General features: G+C 32.9%; 1 protein-coding gene across 2 annotated transcripts in view; it reads right to left on the bottom strand.

Moving 5' to 3' along the window:
* LRRIQ3 (leucine rich repeats and IQ motif containing 3) overlaps positions 1-19,952 on the bottom strand; it is a 170,200-nt gene that overhangs the window by 73,287 nt on the left and 76,961 nt on the right. For both annotated transcript variants that reach the window (XM_005543023.5, XM_074003803.1), the window contains exon 5: positions 12,212-12,368. In XM_005543023.5, coding sequence (XP_005543080.2) covers positions 12,212-12,368 — 157 coding nt within the window. The remainder of the gene's footprint in view (positions 1-12,211; positions 12,369-19,952) is intronic.

The raw sequence follows: 19,952 nt of genomic DNA, 5'->3' as shown, positions 1-19,952 counted from the left end.
TGATATTTCAAATACAATGAGCAGTACACAAGACACAGTACACAAGATACACTGAGGTATCAAATTAACATGAACAGACAAAAGACTATAGAGTTACTCCGACTACTTTTTTCCAATAAAGAATGAGCAATTTTGATATACCTGCAGGAAAAGAACAAAAAATTGTAATTTACTGATTAAATATAGCTAAAAGAAAATTAGTGAACTGGAAGAGTAGTGAAAAAAATTTCAGAAAGCATCAAGGAGGAAAAAAAAAGTGAAATTCACAGAATAGAAAAGAAGATCCATAGAGAATACAAGTTTATTAGTAAAAAGTAACAAACATCCTATTGCAAGATCTTTGACATCAGTGCAACCTAATTTTGCTTTAAGTGTCTCAGGTAAATAAATGTCTTAATAATTCAAGTTGAAAGTATCTATTTTATTTTATAATATTTTATTATAACATTGTATCTCCATTAAATACTTTCTTTACTTCTTGATTATTTCCTATTTGCTTTGACAATTGCTTTCCACAGCTACTCTGCAGCAAAGATTTATATTTTTTCTTCAATATTGGTTTTCCTTCATTTTCATAACAGAATCTCTGACTTTTGTCTGGGCACATTTCTGCTTAAGATAATGCCTACATAGTTCAGCCTTCCTTGCAGCTGAATGTAAGGATACAACCAAAATCTGGCTAAAGATATATTGTGTGGCATCATTTAGAAACCTTACTTAAAACACAGTTACAAGTTCCCTTACACCTTTATTTTCTATCTCTTCCTCTTTCTTGATGGCTGGAGTGTGCATGTGATGGGTGGAGTAAGTGCAGTCATTTTGGGTCATGAGGTACCATTTGACTGGAGGTCATGTGCAGAAAAGCAGGAGACAAAAAGAGTCAGTCACTAAGTACTGAGTGAAATAGTTCCATAATATCAGTCCTAGATTGTATACCTTTGGAGTTTTACATGAGAGGTGAAGAAACATATTAGTATCATTTTAGATCTTTATTACACATAGCTGAATCTAATTTAAACTGATAGCAATATGTAGCTGGAAGTGGGATAGTACAGATGAAAGAAATGTAAAACATCTGACACTACCTTATTAAAGGAGATTGGGTAAGGACTAAAGATATTACAGGCTAAAGAGCTGGTGGCCCTTGTTTTTATGGCTTCAAAACATTTTCACTTTGGAAAGCAGGCTACATGCTAACTGAGTGTGTTCTGTTACTGAAATTGTCAAACAAATACCATATTTGACTGTGTGTTCGATGTTACTAGTACCTTTTATTTAAGTCTTTTGAGAGAAAAAAGTCTGGGTTATATCCAGCCAACCTGAAATAAGAGATGGAAACAGAATAAAAATTTTGATAAGGCAGGTATTCTTTGCAGTCTGCAGGTTAAGTTTACTGAGATTCTAGTGATTCAGGGCCTTGTGTAGATGAAAAAAACAACCTCTTTGTTCCTCAAATTGAAGCGGTTACAATAGGGGACTTCAAAGTAGAACTAAGACTTACACACAAAGGTGTAAATGTCTGCAGGAAAGATGAGATTAAGAATTTTGTCTTCCCTCCAACACCCATTGTTTCAGAAAGTTCACCTATGGTCGCTATCATTAATTTGGAAGACAGGAAAATGAGTAGAGAAAAAAATCAGTAAGTGAAAGACCAGAAACTTCAGGGTTATAAACAATGTCTAAACAAGATCTTTCTGCTTACTTTCTACTTACCACAGAAACTACTGACATCAAATAAATCAGAAGCATACTAAGTTTTTGAAGGAAATGCATTACCAAAAAAAATAAAGTCTGTACTAAAAATACCTGTGGTTTTTCAATCTCTATAGCAACCCACAGGCCCCTAAATCTATTAGAAACTCCAACACTCAGGAGGAAAAAATTCTCTAATACCTACTTCTGATGTTGCCATAAATATGAATAAACAGGTAAGATGTTTTCACAGGGAAAACATAGGAGATTTTCCAGATGTGTTTATTTCAAGAGAAGAAAGTGTTTACTATTCCTATCAGACTGATTTGGTAACTGCTATGGGGGCAAAAACAACTGTGATTCCCTTTTCCAAATTAGAGTTTTATTATAAATATGCTGTTTCTATGCGACTTTATATGCTTGGTATGTAGAAGGTGAATATTTTATATTTTAGCTATAGGTTGCTAGACTATGAGTTGTTATATCTTGTATTAGTGAAGCAGACTGGACATCTACCAGTATAACAATTGGAATTAAGTTTAGCTGCAGGTAGTGACTTATTCAATATAGGAGTACTTCCATCTCACATGAATATCTGTATGTAAGAAGACCAGGACTCGTATGAAAACTCTGCAATTTTCTGTAATCCAGGATACTTCCAGGTTTCCACTCATATGTGGCTTTCACTCCCATGGTCTAAAATGAAGTTCCAAGCCACAGGATGAAGGAAAGCAGAAAGAAGAGACAAAATCCATTGCCAACTGTCTTTTGGGGACATTTTTCAGAATCTGCCAAATATTTCCATTCATGACATGGTATGGTGAGCTGAATAGGGCTGCCAAATCATCTATGTCCTAATCCCCTGAACCCTGTGAATGTCACCTTATATATTAGTTGGGTAGGGCTTCCATAAAATACCATAGTCTGAATGGTTTAAAACATAGTCTTTTTTTTTTTTTTTCTCACAGGTCTGAAAGTTGGAAGTCCAAGGTAAAGGTTCCAGCTGATTCAGCTTCTGATGAGGGCTGTTACTGGCTTGCAGATGACAGTCTTCTCCCTATGTCTTGATATAGTCTTTCCTGAGTGTGTGCACATAGGGTAGGGGGAGGTGGAGATTCTTAATCCTATCAGATCAGGGCCCCATCCTTATGACCTCATTTAACAGTAATTACTTCTTTAGAGTCCCTATCTCCAAATATAGCCACACGAGATTAGAATTTCAACATATGAATTTTCAAGGGACACATTCAACTCATGATACTTTGTAGGCAAAAAGATCTTTGCAGGTGTGATTAAGGATGTTGAGATGAGTTGATTATTGTGGTGTGCCTGATAAAATAATAAGCGTCTCTATAAGAGGGAGGCAGGACATTAGAGAGGATGTAAGAGATGAAATGACAGAAGCAAGAGGTTAGGGTGATGTGAGGTAGGGAATATAAGCCACAGAATATAGGCAGCTTCCAGAAACTAGACTAGGCAAGAAAACAGATTCCGCCCTGGAGACTTTGAAAAACATCAGCCATGTAAACACTTTGATTTAGCCAAGTAAAGCCAATTTTAGTCTTCTAGAACTATAAAGGAATAAATGTATCTTGTTTTAAGCCACCAAATTTGTAGTAATAGAAAACTAATATACATGGCGATACTTAATTGCTAGAGAAGCTACAAAATGCAAATTAATCCAGACAGCTAAAATTTGGGGATGCTATTACAGAGGAAGAGAGATATGATAGATATTAGAGAGCAAACATCACTTACTGCCACGAGAAATGATGGAATTTTTGCTATTATAGTGACATAAGCTTTTAGGTTTGCTTCCTTTGGTAGAGGCTTCGTGTTCTGTTTTGGAAAGGGTACATGCAAATGTTTGAAATTGTCCTTAAATAGTCATTCCAATCTTATTCTACAATAAAAGAAACCCATGTTTTAGCTGGGCATTTGGATGGTCTGAATGACACTATATTTCTTAGCCTCTTGTAGCCGTATGCCCAATTTGTGGCCTACCAGATATAAGCAGAGTGTTGCATGGAAGATCCTAGGAACTTTCCAAAAGTAAACACAATCGTTATGCCCTCTTCTTCATTTCCTCTTCTTTCTGGCTGGTTAGAATGAAAGCATAATGAGTGGCTCTGGTGAAACTACTGTGGACCACGAGATGACCTGCAAAATAGAGGCCTTGTACAGTGGAGCAACAGGATAAAAGGAGTGAAGAACTCTGAGAACATTATGATGCAGAGTTGTTATACCAGCGATGCACCGTCTATATCTTGATTTTTATGTGAGAGAAAAGTTGTTTTGTTTAAGTCACTATTAGGGATGATTACTCCCAATTCTAACTACTGCATTTTCTTCCTTCTTTATTATTTCTCTCATAGAACTGTTCATGTAAATTTTTACTCATGTCTCTACATACATATCCATGACATGTATGACAAAATTTTGTCTTTAAAAATGTAACATTAGTGAAGTTATTTAAAGGCATATGTGTTGTGAACTATTATAACTAAGATATTGGGGAGGAAACTTGTTAAATATATTATGCCTAAATAAATCTCAGAAGCAACTTACATTATGCACAGGAATTCTAGCTAATGAGTAAGAATGCTTTTTTATGTAGACAGCATATTCAATATTGGGTACTTTTGTACTCTAAATTCATAGTCATATATAACTACACCATGGTCACATGGGAGCACAGCAAATAAAAAATGTAAAAATACATTTAGGTTTTTACTGTCAACTTTTAAGTTTATCCAAAACATTCCTAATCTAAGTGTTACTTTATCATCATATAGTTATATTTAAAAGGAAATGATAAAAATTATATCTGATGGAGATGTTTAGCAGAGGTTCTCAAACTTTTTGGTCACAGAATTCCTTTATTTGCTTCAAAATTATGAGATCCCTAAAAATCTTTTGTTTATGTGTATTATATTCGTTCAATATTTACCATATTAGAAATTCAAAGTGTAAAATGTTTAAAGTATGTATTAATTTACGTAAAATAACAATAAGAAATCCATTTTATTTTCATGAAATTATACATTATAAAACCAAACTATATTACAAAATATCACTGTTAAGAGTGGGACTGGTCTATATTTTTAAGAATAGATGTAGTATCTCGCTTAATAGATAACCCAGATTTTCATATCTTTTGATATATTAAATCTCTTATTGTATCATGTCATGCAGGCTCTGGAAAAACTCCATGATACAGTAATGAGAGAATGAGAGTCAAAAAGGAAAACACTGTTTTAGTATTATCATAAAAGCTATATTGGTATGGTAGATCCTTTAAAAAGATTTCAGGAACCTAAGGTGGTCCCTGAACTACACTTTGAGAACCACTATTATACAGAATAACTATGAAGATAAATCTTACGAAACTGGACCAATTATAGGAAAGCCAGTCAAAAGGCATGAAAATTCTCAAAGTTGTAAGAGAATGCATATGATGACTATCAGGAGGACAAAGTAGATGAGAAAAAAAAATCTCTATAGTTTTATCTCAGATCAAGAGGGAAAATAATATTTAGAAAATAATAAAATGAAACTATTGCTCTCAAAATTATTTCATACAGTATTGTCTGCACTGAGAGGTAAATAAAGGTATAATGTTGAATATTTTCATTAAGAACTGATTTAAAAATCACCTAAGGACTTGAATAAACACAGTCTCAAAAGTATATAAAAAAATCCAATTAAACTAATCATCAGGAAAATGCAAATCAAAACTGCAATAAGATATTACCTCATACCTGTTAAGATGGCTATTATAAAAAAAATAGTAAAAGACAAGTGTTGGTAAGAATATGAAAAAGCTGAAACTCCTTTGCACTGTTTTTGAAAAAGCAAAATGATGTAGCAGCTATAAAAAGCAGGATGGAGGTTCTTCAAAGAATTAAAATTAGAACTATGATATGATTCAGCAATTCCACTTCTGGTTACTTATCCAAAAGAATTGAGATTGAGATCTCAAAGACATGAATACTTCCTAGTTCCTTTCTCTTACTCTTTCCCTTTCCTAGGACGTATTGTGGCATTAGATAAACCCTCTGTTCAACTCTCTCATTTCCCCAGCGATTTCTCTATTGACCTTGGCAATTCGCACATCTTTCTACCTCAGATTATGTATTAATCTAGCATCCACTTGCTGTTTTTCAAAACCAATTGTGCAATTACTTGGTTTAAAACCTTTCTTATCCACATATATGGAGCTAGGTATAATAAATGGTGTCAAAGTTGGGTTTCTCCAGAAAGGGCTATAGCCTCCCTTCTAAGCCATCAATATTGCTTCCTTGGACCTTTAAAGGATGGTCTGAAATTATCTTTAGCCTCTGGTAGCTCTAGTATCTTCCCCATAGATTCTTCTGATAAATATCTTATACGTCTACCTAAGTAGACACTAAAAACCACTACTTCTCAGAATTCCTAATACTCAAGACAACTCCAACTTCTTATAAGAGACCCCTTAGTTGCAGGTGGCTGATTAAACTGTACTTCAATGTGTATATTTCTCTCATATCCATTCTTTACAAAATCAACCTCTGCCCAGTGAGATTTCTCTAGCTCTTCCCCACCCCCTACAAGTTCCAGCATAGAACTTGCTTGATTGCAAGTTCTTAGGCCTTATGCTTTACTACAGTGCTTGGAACATTGTAAATATTCAGTAAATACCTATTTAAAATAAATTGCATTACTGGTGGAACCCTAAAATGAGAGCTATACAATAACAAAGGTCAATTTTTAGAGTAGATGTAAGAATGTCATCACAAAGCTCATTTCTTAGCATTAGTTAAGCTAGAACAAATCCCAGAAGCCGAATAATAATAAAATTTTACTTTCCAGCATAAGGAAACACACTATTCCACAAAACAATGACATAAATTGACCCCCAAAATAAATATACTTAAACATACTTTTTTTTAACATTCCATATTATAAAAGAGGGTGACCAGTTCCACATTTCCTAAATCTCATAGAGAATCAACTCCTTCACTGTTTTCTTAGCATCATTTTCTGTTGAACAAGATAAAAAAGAAGATGAGCGGTAGATTCAATATTTTGGTTTGTAATATTATGGAACTAATTATTCTCCCTCTGTCCTTCCTCCCTCCATATTTACCTGAATTTAAAGTAGACATAAAATATTAAAAGCAATCAAATAAGACTAGTTCTTGATGTATAAAATTACAGCAACCTCACCCTGACTTGCCAGCTGTGTTCTGCATCACTCTAGTGAAAGCCAGCTACATAGACTGTGATATAAATGCACTTCTATGCTTTGCAATGCAGTAGTCCTGAGTAAGGTGAATTCTTCTCTTTCCTCTCCTATATAGGACAGGTGACAAAGTATCTCATTTTTCTACTAGTAAAAAGAAAATTACACCTCATCAAAGAATATATATAGATGGCAAGTAAGCATATGAAATGGTCGACATCATATGCAATTAAGGGAAATATAAATTAAAGCAAAAACGAGGTACTACTACCTACCTATTAATATGACCAAAATCCAAAACACTGACAATACCAAAAGTTGATGAGTCCTTGTGGAGCAACAGGAACTCTTACTCATTGCTGATGGGAATGCAAAATGGTACAGCTGTTTGTATGACATTCTTGTCAGACAGTCCAGCAATTGTATTCCTTGATATTTACCAAAATGAATTAAAAACATGCCCACACAAAAAAACCTGCATACAATATTTGTAGCAGCTTTATTCATAATTGCCAAAACTTGCAAGCAAACAAGATGTCCTTCAACAGGTGAATGGATGATCTTTCATACAATGGAATATTATTCAGTGCTAAAAATAAAGTGTGTGCTCAAAGCCACATGCAAAGGCATAAAGGAGACTTAAACACGTATTACCAAGTGAAAGAAGCCAATATGAAAAGGTTACATACTGTATGAGTTCAACTATATGACATTTCAGAAAAGGCAAAACTGTGGAGACAGTGAAAGGATCAGTGGTTGCCACGGGTAAGATAAGAAGGATAGGCAGAGTACAAAGAACTTTTAGGACAGTGAAACAATTCTGTATACTACAATAGTGAACACATACAATTATACATTTGTCAAAACCTATAAAGTGTACAACACCAACAGTGAACCGCAATGGAAACTACGGACTACCTGTGATAATGATGTGTCAATATATCTATTTAATAAATTTACCACTGTGGTGTAGGATGTCAATTTGGGGGTATAGGAAACTCTCTGTACTTCCCTCTCAACTTGGTTATGAAACTAATACTGCTTTAACAAATGAAGTTTATGAATTAAAAAGAAGAGAACTGATGATGTGGCATAAAATATAAAACAGAGGTGCCTGAAGGCAATATTTCCATATTTATGTTGTCAAAAAAGTAAGTAATTTTTTTGTTCACAACAAAAACATTTTTATTTTGCAAATAAAACATATTTGAATTTTTAAAAAGAATGTGTAAACCTTTAGAAAGAAAGTAGTAATTATCTAAAATTGTATTAACTACGAACACTATTAATATCTTGCTGACTATACCTTAATGTATTTTTGCACATCTATGTGGGTGTGTGTGTGTGTGTGTGTGTGTGTGTGTGTGTATGGCCAAGCTGGTCTTGAACTCCTGGCCTCAATTAATCTATCCGCCTTGGCCTCCTAAGTGCTGAGATTACAGACATGAGCCACCATGGCTGGCCTATGTGGTATAATTAAAAAGTTATTTTGTTTATATTTTTGAACCCTTATTAAAATTATAATAGATTTAAATACAAACAGCTCATCAGATTTAAAAATATATATTTAAACCTTTAGAATAATACATCTAATAATAATTAATGGAAAGGGTTCATAGGGAGAATTGTATATGAGAACATTTAATTTTATTTGATCTTACAAAATGGCACTCAACATAGCATGCATATAGTTCCATGAGTCCTATCTATGGGAAAAATTAATCTTTAGAAGCAAAGCCAAAATCAATAAAAATATTCTAGAATTCAAGCAAATCAGCATTATAAAACCAATCTTACTTTAGTATAGCTGAAAGCCAGGTTATTTTATGTCAGGTGTTTTCTGGAGGTATACAAAGCCATAGAGTACAGGATGTGAACATTCAGTACATTAGAAGTGGTTCTGAGTAAGAGATCCCTTTCAGAAAGGTTGTATATGGTTACCCTATAGAAAGGTTTCCTCCTTTGTTGATAACCAGGGAGAATCAGGCACCCTCTCCAGAAGATTAAGACAGAGGGTGTGAAATTCCAATTTTCATGCCTCAGGGAGAAAGGGTATTGCTCAAGTTCTAAGAAAAAGATTAGATCATTATTCTAGGAAGTGGACTGTCAAAAAAGATAGAAATTCACCACATATAGACTGATTCTTTTCTTTCCACATGGTTGAAGCAGTAAAAGTTTCTGGCCATCACTTTCTTACTTCACAGATGCTTTCTCTCCTTCCTTACAACATAGGAACTAAATCAGCACAAGGATGCTTCAGATATATGTGGCAGGGAGTGGGGATGGCCGGGGGAGGAAAAGAGGGGAGCTAGGCTGCCTCTGACATAAATATTTTGGGAAATGCCCCCATCTCTTTCCTTTTGGCTCCCATGGGTGTGACTCTCTCACAACGTATTCCTTCTAAAATTCATGTTTGAAACATAGGAAGTAGATGAAAGAAGACTATTTATGCCAACAAAGTATAGGTAATAAAGGAATTACAGCACAGTCCAGTCTAGGTTACTTACTATAAGTTTATAAGGAATTTGAAGTCAAAGCCCCTGTGGGGTTTTGGTGTGTTTGCTATTACTCCCTGAACATATATTTTGCTCAGTAACCTCCAAGGGAAAGGATCAATGATACCAAAGCCAATTTTAAATATCTTTAGGCATCCTAGCAAACTTTTTCATATTGGTATTCAGATTTTCCTAAAATCTATCATAATAGTATACAAGTTTTCCTACAATTGGATCTAATTGAACTCTCACAGTTCTGTATTTATGCCAGCCTCATCTATACAAGTCACAACCATGCTTTCGTATCTGTAAGCCATGGAAAAATAATGTCCCTATTAAGTGTTTCACATCCTCCATTTCTTCTATTCTGACCCAACTGCTTTTGTCAAATTCATTCTTCATGGTTTCTGACTTCTGGTTCTGTATCTCATTTACAGTTAGTTATTGCTCTATAAACACTGGATGTTTATTTGAACCTCTAGTTTTGCATCGTGGTATTTCCTAAGTGAATGTAGCTTGAACTTACTCCTCTGGCTCTTCGCACTTTAGGTTCCATAGTTACGGGGAAATGTTAAATCCTTTAGATCAAGCACATTTTATCCCCAAACAGAAGAAGATTCAGATACGAATTACTTCATCTAATTACTGAACCTTGAATTCTATTCTTGGCTAATCCTTTGTATTGCTTTGCTCATGGCATGTTTTGTTGTTGCTATTGTTTTGTCTTGTTTTCTATGAACTCTCAGTATTAAATGTCCATGTTTTCTCACCCCCACCCCTTTCCCTACTCCTTAACCCTTTCACTGTTCCTTTAGATTTATCAATTATCACTATAGTTTCTTACAAACCAAACTCCAAGGCACAAGAAATCACGTAGCTCACTTAGTCGATATATTATTCTTTTATTATTTTTACCACTCAAAATAATAAAAGATAAAAGAACAATAAGTGAATAAAAATAATGCATAATGAATAAAATAATATGTAATTATCATATAAATAATAAAATAAGAATAATGAAAGATAATAATAAAAGAACAATATATTAACTAAGTGAGCTGAAGAGGAAACTACAAATGAAGGCAGCAGAAGATTGAAGGACAATTTTATACAAAGATAGTATTCATCAAAAAATAAAATTTACAATTAAAATAATTTTAATTACTTTAAGAAATTGAGATGAAGACAACTTCTATATTAATATTCTATTAATGGTGGTTATAAACGATAAAAATGCATAAGACAATGTACATATTTATCAACTATGAAAAAATAGTTCTTAAAAAGTAACATTAATAATGATACAGTTAGCAGAATTATTAAAAATACAAGGGAGATTTCAAACATTCTTTATGATAAATTTATCTGGAAAAAACTTCATAATATTCAAAATACTTGCAAAACTCTAACAATGGTACATTTTATATAACTTTACACATACTAAAAAATCTTTGGAAAATGAGTATTTTATTTGATTTCATGCACATATGTATTCACTTGCCACAACACAATATATATACATGATATATATTTATACGCACATACATTGGTTGTCAATATATTCAAATTAGTTATAATTACACAACAAACTGGTTATCAATATACTGATATCATACTCTCTAATCATACTCTGAAATCATACTCTGTATAAAGCATATAGAAAAGCAGGTGGTATGCTCTGAAATCCAGTGATTTTATATTCTACACAGAGGGTCAAAACATACTTCAGATGAACTTTATAATTTCACAATGCACACTATCATCTGGAGCAAATTAATACTGTTGGCACTGAGTGCTGATGAGGGACAAGTTTTGAGTAGAACACATTTGCCTTTTGTATCCTATGTTTTTATTCAATGAACAACTTTCACACGGTTTGAGGAGATGAGGACTTTCCTATGCTATATCTGGAACATAGTTCTTCATTTGCATTGAAATAAGACTAATGACAGTCTGGACCTTTTGCATTCCCTTACAACAATGCTAATGTAATAGAAATATTTATAGCTCAGGCTACTCAAGCAGAGAGCCACAAATGAAGGAGCTTATCACAAACCAAGTGCTTTAGAAATTATAATGTTCACTCCAGTTAATACTACTATAATGCTAACTATTCACTTCTATCATTAATTAGTGTCCAAATCAAAACAAAATTATAAAGATAAAAAAACACAAATTCTGGAGTCAGAAGACCTGGAGTCCAATCCTACCTATCAATTGTGTAGCTTTTGGTAAGTTAATTAACCTCTATGTCTCTTAGTTTTCATATTGCTCAAAATGAGATAAAAATATCTATCTATGGTGCTACAGAGAATAAGTTACATACCACTTGCACTATGTCTAGCACAGTGTTTGGGATATAGTAGGCATTCAATCAACATAAATAAATTTCTTTCTATTTCTACTGTGTCCTCAAAGCAATTCATAATATAGCACAAAACAACGAAGGAATGTTGTATTATACAGAGTTAGCACTCTTTAATAAAGTAAATATTTATGTTTTCAACCACTGAGAAGTGGTTTTTACATTACTATTACTACTTGTAAAAATGAAATAAAAAATTATATATTTAAAGCATAAATTATTAAATGGTTGTGTATACTATTAATGTACCATAAAAATATATTTGTATTACATTACTATATGACTTTTTTCAATCAAAAAATATAAAGCAGGATATTAATAATATAATGAAGGAAATTTAATAGACTGAAGAAATAATAGTGCTACCTAAATTGCAAACTTTAATATCTTAAATAAAAACATTTCAAAGAAAAATAATACACTAATTATACTTACATGTTTCCAATATGCAAGCTTTCCTTTTATATTAGTTTCAGGTTTGAAAAAGAGATCCTTAAGGAGCTTATCTTCATATCCTTTGGTTATGTAAATCCATTTTGTTTCATATCCTCTAATAATTTTTTCCCGATGTTTTTTATGCAAAAACACAGGGCTGAATATAAGGGAAGTGGAAAACTGCTTGTTAGTTTGGTGTCATTAAAAAATGTGAAAATCAGTCATGAGTTCACTTACATCTTAGAAAACATGGTGGTAAATTGAATGTAATAATATATTTATTTTCATTGTATTGTTATATAATGCTACTTAGTAACTAAGGTTTATCCATCAGCAATCATCAGAGGATAAATGCATGCTGAGAATTTTGTCTGATATGAATCTACAAACAATTCTATACTTACATCTGGCTAAGCATTTTAATAAATAATGGGAAGAAGAACATGTCTAAATTATCTATAGAAACATAAGGTAAGCAGTGTGAAGTTTTTGTTTTTTTTTTTTTTCCAACCTAGTGAAGAAGGAACTTTTAAAATGAGGTTAAGAGTTACTACTATGCCACAAAAATTATATCTGTACTTCATTACAAACTAGGAAATATGCTCTAGAGCAGTATGTCCAACATAATATAAGTCAAAAATAATTTTAAGTTTTTCATTAGACACACTAAGAAAAAGTTTTAAAAACAGGTGAGTTTAATTTTAATACTATGCTTTATTTAACCCAATAGATCAAAAATATTACCCAATAAATGGCATCTACAAGCTGACATCATACTCAATGGTCAAAAACTACATGTTTTCCCTCTAAGATTAAAAACAAGGAAAGGATGTAATCTTTCATGAAACCTACTCAATATTGTACTACAATGCCTACTGGTCTAAGAAGGCAATAAAAAGAAAACCATAGGCCAATCTCACCTTTGAACCCAGGCACAAAAATTCTAAATATTAGTGAAGAGAATCTAAAAATGTAAGCAAAGAATAATAACACTATGATCATGTGTTATAAAACTCACTACATCAACAAATTAGTAGAGGAAAAAAAGTGTGATTATATAAGTAGATACAGGAAAGGCATTGGATAAAATTTAGCAGCCTATCTTTACAGAAAAATCTTTGTAAAACAGGATCCAAAGAAACCACATCAATATCATGGAGGTGATTTACCAAAAATCAGCAACATCCATTCTGTTTGATAAAATAATTTTTTGGAGTAAAATGATGAATGAGGTAGATGGCTACCATTATTACCATTATTACTCAATAGGAGAAATAAAACAAATTAACTGAGGAAAGCAATATTCTCGCTTCTAAGATGTTTTAAGTAGACTCCACCTATTTACTCCTTCATTCAAAATATTTGTATTAATGACATACAAATTAGGATAAAATATATTAAGATAATAAAATTTATAATAGTTTAAATAAGGCCGTTTACTTTCTCATGCTGACCAGTCTAGGTGAGTAGAGTAGCTCTGCTCCATAAAGTCATTCGATTTTGTTTTACCATATCCAAAATCACTGCCATCAGCTACACGATGAATGCATTCTAGCCCACGGAATAAGGAAACGTGGAAACAAAGAGGCAACAATAACAATTTAAGCACATAAAATCAAAGTTGTACTCATTACTTCTGCTCACTTTCCAATGTAACAACAACAAAAAAGTTGTAGTCTGATGAATATACTTAGCCACAAGTGAGAGTGTGAATACAATCTCTAGTTTTCAGTCAATTGCCAAAAGAAGAGAAAAGAATGGATGTTAAAGGGAAAAGTGGTCTTCTGCAAATGCTCAATATGTGCCTTGTGAAGAGAAAAAAAAGTCTCTAACATGATGAAGCTTATATTCTCTACTATGTAGAGATAGATAATATGGAAATAAAACACAAAATATATAATAAGTAAACTGCTTTATACTTAGGCTGGTCTGGGATATTGCTAAGAAGAGACAAGACACAGGGGGCACCACAGAAAAAAAACATTCCAGTCAGAGCAAATATAAAGTGCAAAGAACCAGACAGAAGTATGCTTCATGAGACGAGACCACATTTGGCATGTCTGAAAAACAGAAAGAAGGTCACTGAGATGGAAAGTCATTGCAGAGCTTTGAGCAGAAGAGTAGCTTTGAAAAGGATCAAGTTGGGGAGATGACTTCTGGAATAGAGATGTGAGAAATTCTGTGGAATCTCTTCCCAGTGAAACAATATCCGGTGGGAATTTTTTTTTTTAAGTTAAATATTTCTGGAAATTGTCCAAAGGGCATACAGTGAAATAAACATCTATTCAAGAAAATCTATTACATCTCAGTATTAACAGTGAATCTTTGCCATTTAAACCACAATTTTCTCTCGTTTCCTCCCTTCCTCCTTCGACCCCAGTTCAATATGACAGAAGTTCTACCTTGAATAAGTACAGCCGAGAACACAGGATCCCTCTCCCACTGGGTCCTAGTTGAGGACTACGGTATTTTCACAAGAAATGCATAAATTTATCTCGCATCCCAAGCCTACCTACATGTTTCAGAGGTATTATGTCAGGAAAGAATAGTTGAGAGGTCTGGGGCTTTCTTCATCCCTCCAGCTCCCACTGATAGGCAGAAGTTCTAATCAAGGTGCAACAGGTAGAGAATACTGGAGCCCTGGTAGCTCTTATTCCAGATCACTTATAAGATAGCGATTCTGTGCCAGGTGAGGCAAGCTGAGAAGACAAGAGACTACTGTCACAGCTGAGCATTCTATTTGTGACTGTCACTCTGAAAAAAGTGAACCACTGCCTCCTCCCTCTGATCCAGGACAGTGGCACAGTGATTTTGCCCAAAGATAAATGTAGCCCATATGAAATAGAATCTGAAGTGCTCCCCTCATCCCCTCAAACTGAACTGACTTTATGAAACAGAGTATGGAGAATTTCAACTAAAGGCACTGTTAAAAACAATGGAGATTATGGTGTTAAGCAATTAAGAGAAGGATGGTAGTTCCATGCGACTAAAAAGGTAAACTGAAGATCAGGTTGAAATTTTCCAGAGAGAAACAAGAAAAGAGCTAAGAAGAGTACTGGGATTAGACCAAACAGCAAAAACTGGTCTCAAAGATTACCCTGGAAAGGGCCTCAACATAAAATGAATCAGACTGTTAATTTATGTCCCAGAGCATTGTTAAAGACAATAGAGCAATCAACCGGCAATTAGTAAAGGTTGACACTGAGTTTGATACTAAAACAGTTCAGAAGACTTAACAGGGAAATCAGAGAAGACAGTCAGAGAGCCCTGCTTATACCACTGTCCTCCCAAGAGCAACTAGAGCTGGCCAAACAGCTGACTATAGCTGGGGCAAGCTCTGAGGAGCAATATCAGAGGCTGCACAATGCAGGGTAAATAGACTTCACTAAAATAGTCCAGACAAGTTATTAAACAAATAAACAAATCACAAGAAACTCTGGGTGGGGCTACAGTATCCCGGATTATTACGATATAGTACCTAAAATGTCTAATTTTAAACAAAATGTTATTAGACAAAGAAACACAAAAATGTAAACTATATACAAAATAGGGCAGACAACAGAAGCCAACATATAAAGGGCCCAGACAACAGACAAAACAGACAAAGACTTCAAAGCAGGTATTATAAATATGTTGAAAGAAAATCAAGCTTAAGTAAGTAAATACGCTTAAAAGAAATCAAATACATTTAAAGGCATGATAACAATGCCTTTTCAAATAAAGACTATCAATAAAGACATAAAAATAATTTTACAAAAACAAAAATTTTGCAACTAAGAAGTACAATAACTGAAACAAAAAATTTTACTCCAGTGGCTCAACAGATTATGCAATCTGAAAAACAGAAATAAAATGAAGACAAGTGAGCAGACTCACAAAAAGTTGTGGGATAGGATTGAGTCCACCAGTACAAATAATGGGAGTACAAGAAAATAAGAGAGACAGAGAGAAAAAGGCGGAAAATAAATAAGAGAATAATGGCTAAAAATTCTATAACTTGATTTTGAAAAATTAATCTACACATCCAAGAAGTCCAATGAACATAAAGAGGTCCACATCCAGACACATCATAGTAAAACTATTGAAATCTAAAGACAGAGAAAATCTCGAAAATGTTTTCTTGAAATCAAGAAAAATGATGAGTCACATCCAAAGGAACCCCAATAAAATTAACTATGGCTCTCTTATGAGAAACAATGGAAGCCAGAAGGCAACAGTATGACATTGTCGAAGTTCTGAAAGAAGAAAAAGAAGAAACTCAATCAACAATCTTAAATCCAGAAAATATGATCTTTCAAAACTGAAGGTGAAATAACAATGTTGCCAGATCAATACAAGCTAAAATAATTTACTTCTAGCAGCATGCCTTGTAAGAGCTACTAAAGGAAGTTCTATTTAGGCTGAAGGCAAGAGACCTCCATGTTTTTTAAGATAAAAAAAGCAGAGTGCTGGCAAAGGTAATTTGGTAATTATTAATCGGTATAAATGCATATTTTTTCTCTTAACTAATTGGAAAATTAATTATATAAACATATATATAAACACATAAACCCCCCTCCCTTTATCTCTCTCTATATACACACACACAATTATATATATAATTATATGATTTTGTGTGTATATTGTTACATATATACACATACATATATTGTTATATATATACACACATATAATTGTATTGTTGGATCTATAACATATAGAAATATATCTGACAATAAAGGCACAAGGAGGCAGGTGAAAGCAAAGTTGGAATAGTGAAACAACCCCAAACGGTAGCTCAAATTCATAAAAATGAAGAGAGCTAAAAATGATAAATAGAAATATTAATATAACAAACTCTATGAATATATCTATTCATCTTTTAGTTTCTTTAAAAAGTTTACAGTTTTATAATGTAATAATTATAGTCACAAACTGTTGGATTTGTAACATGTATAGATGTAATATGTCTAATAGTACAAAAACTGGGGAAAGAGAATAATGCTATATAGAAGTAACGTTTCCATATCTCACTAGACTTGTTAGTATAAATATGAAGTAGACATGATAAGTTAAAGTGTATATTGTAAGGCCTAATAAAAGCACCAAGATCATGCCTGTAATCGCAGCACTTTGGGAGGCTGAGTCGGGTGGATCAAAAGGTTAGGAGATCGAGACCATCCTGGCTAACATGGTGAAACCCCATCTCTACTACAAATACAAAAAATTAGCCAGGTGTGGTGGCAGGCACCTATAGTCCCACCTACTCAGGAAGCTGAGGCAGGAGAATGGCATGAACCCAGGAGGCGGAGCTTTTAGTGAGCAGAGATGGAGCCACTGCACTCTAGCCTAGGTGACAGAGCGAGACTCCGTCTTAAAAAAAAAAAAAAAAAAGCACCAAGAAAATCACTAAAAACATACAATTAAAAAATCAATAAAGAAATGTACATGTTAAACTATAAAATAATCACTAACAACAAAAGCTATAAAGGAAGAGAGGCACAAAAATGATATAAGACATATATGTGAATAATGTTAGGATTTAAGTTTATTTTAAAATAAATTTCCCTTATATTCTTAATATTTTATATAATTATATAATTAATTTTACATGGCTCCTATTTTAAATATAATCTTTAATTTTATTTTCATTTTCTTTCTAAAGCATACTATCTTATCTAATGATTTATTTTTTTATAATGTCTAATAGAAAGTAAACCCATAGAATTGAAGTGGTACAAATCATTTCCACAACCTATAGATGTTAAAACCTAATTTTTATCTCAGCAGAAGTATTTATTCACTTTCAGGAATTGCTCAAGCATTCGCTCATTCAAAAAGCACTGTTCTAGACTCTAGGGACCTATTGATTAAAAATTCAAAGTCTAATGATATTTAGATTAGAAAAACAAAAAATGGAAGATTATTTTTCTCTTTTTATAATGAATTGTGGGGACAAAACATTTAAATTTAACTTTTAACGACATCAGTTATTTAATCTCAACATTTCTTTAATATTTCCATCTCATCTTAGTTTTACTGGAGACTCCTTAATGACATTCAAACTTAGGAAGTGGCTTCTTAATGAACTACTGGCTGGAGGAATTCAGGAATTATCTGGTTGCCTTAGCAACTAAAAGTCTCATTACAAAATAGAAAATAACTAAAGAGTTCAAAATAAAATAGAGTGTTTGTAAAACTTTACTTTGCCTTCAATAAGTAAGTAGCTTCATTAATCCATTAAGGTCCTGGTTGGATAGTGTGAGACAGTCTAGATCTCAAGATCAAGGTAACCTAGACAGGAGAAGAGAGGGGTCTTGGATCTTTCATGAAAGAACTCAGATTTACTCTAATTTTCCAAGAATAAAGGCAAAAAAACAGGAGAATTTTAAAGTTATGGTATATATTACAGTTTAGCTTCAGGGTTATGAATCTAGTGAATTCACAAGCAAATTTTATTTGAGTATGCACGCATGGACTATACTAGGTAAAATACCCATAGCTTTCTTCAGATCCCCAAAGGAATCTGAACCCTCCCCGCAAAAAAGTCGAACGTTGGAACAGTTGTTGAAACAACTAAGAATGTTCTAAAAGAGAAGAAAAACAAGACTTGACGAGAAAGACCAAATATTAAACACTGAAAATGCATAATGTAAAATAGAAAATCAATACAGAGAACTAAAACAATATAAATCAGGACATTATTCAATTAAAAATAAGTCCAAAATATACATTCTAACTTTCTTTTTAAAAATCAAAATATATTGATTTTAAAAACCTAAAAACAAAAAACCCCACTACAGTTTAAAACAATAAAACAGAAGAAGTCTCCAATATGGAAGTTTTTCCAAAACAGAGTACCCAGTATTTGAGAAATGTGTTAGTACAGAGAGAATACCAAAAGAATAAAAAATAAAAATCCATACACTGTCCTATACCTGGAGCTCTTGCCCTTGCCCACTGAAATTAAGGTAATAAGTTTCACTATGTTCTTTTGTAACTTTGGAAATATGAGGTCAGGTATTCAAGCCACTATCATGGCTTGAAATTTGAAGACTAGAAAGCCAATATAAGGGTCTATTAACAATTCTCTGAAATGACAACATACAGGCAATCAGATATAATGCTCCCCCCCTACATTGAACCTGTCAAAGGGTGAGATAGTAACTTCAGCAATTTCAGAAAAAAAATTGAGATTTCTTTCTATGGTATTAAATAACAAACAATTAGATTAATTTTTATTTTACAATTCAATACATAGGGATTATTAACTTAAAAATATTAGATAATTTTTAAGTTTTCCTCAAAGTTTGTTGCTAATTACCTAGGTTTAGTAGAAAAATACAAGGTAGTGAGTATCAAAATATAAAGGAAATATTGATCACAGTAATTTTTAAATGAGAAAGAAGATACATATGCTTAGAATGTTTTAAAAGTATCTACAAAATGCTATCTGCAAAGAGCTCTAAATTTACATATTAATGAAAAAATTTAAGCCATTATGTAAGTATTAAGGTTTTACGGTAATAGGTAATATACCATTAATAAGGTATAAATTGCAGAAGCATGAAGAGTAAAACTTATAAAGACCCATAATTCAAATGATTATTAATTTAAAAGAGTAAGTCTGCCCTGTTATGTTTAGTCTTCAGCTCTATTTGTCCTAAAGAGGAAATGATTCATTATAATGTAGTGCCACCTTTTAGTTCTTTTCTACTGTAAAACAAAGAAAGGTATATTAAATTATTTAAAAAGAATCATC

This window comes from Macaca fascicularis, chromosome 1 (genome assembly GCF_037993035.2).
Source record: "Macaca fascicularis isolate 582-1 chromosome 1, T2T-MFA8v1.1".
Taxonomy (NCBI): domain Eukaryota; kingdom Metazoa; phylum Chordata; class Mammalia; order Primates; family Cercopithecidae; genus Macaca; species Macaca fascicularis.
Note: the sequence above shows the minus strand (reverse complement) of the source record. Positions and strands in the feature narration are given on the sequence as shown.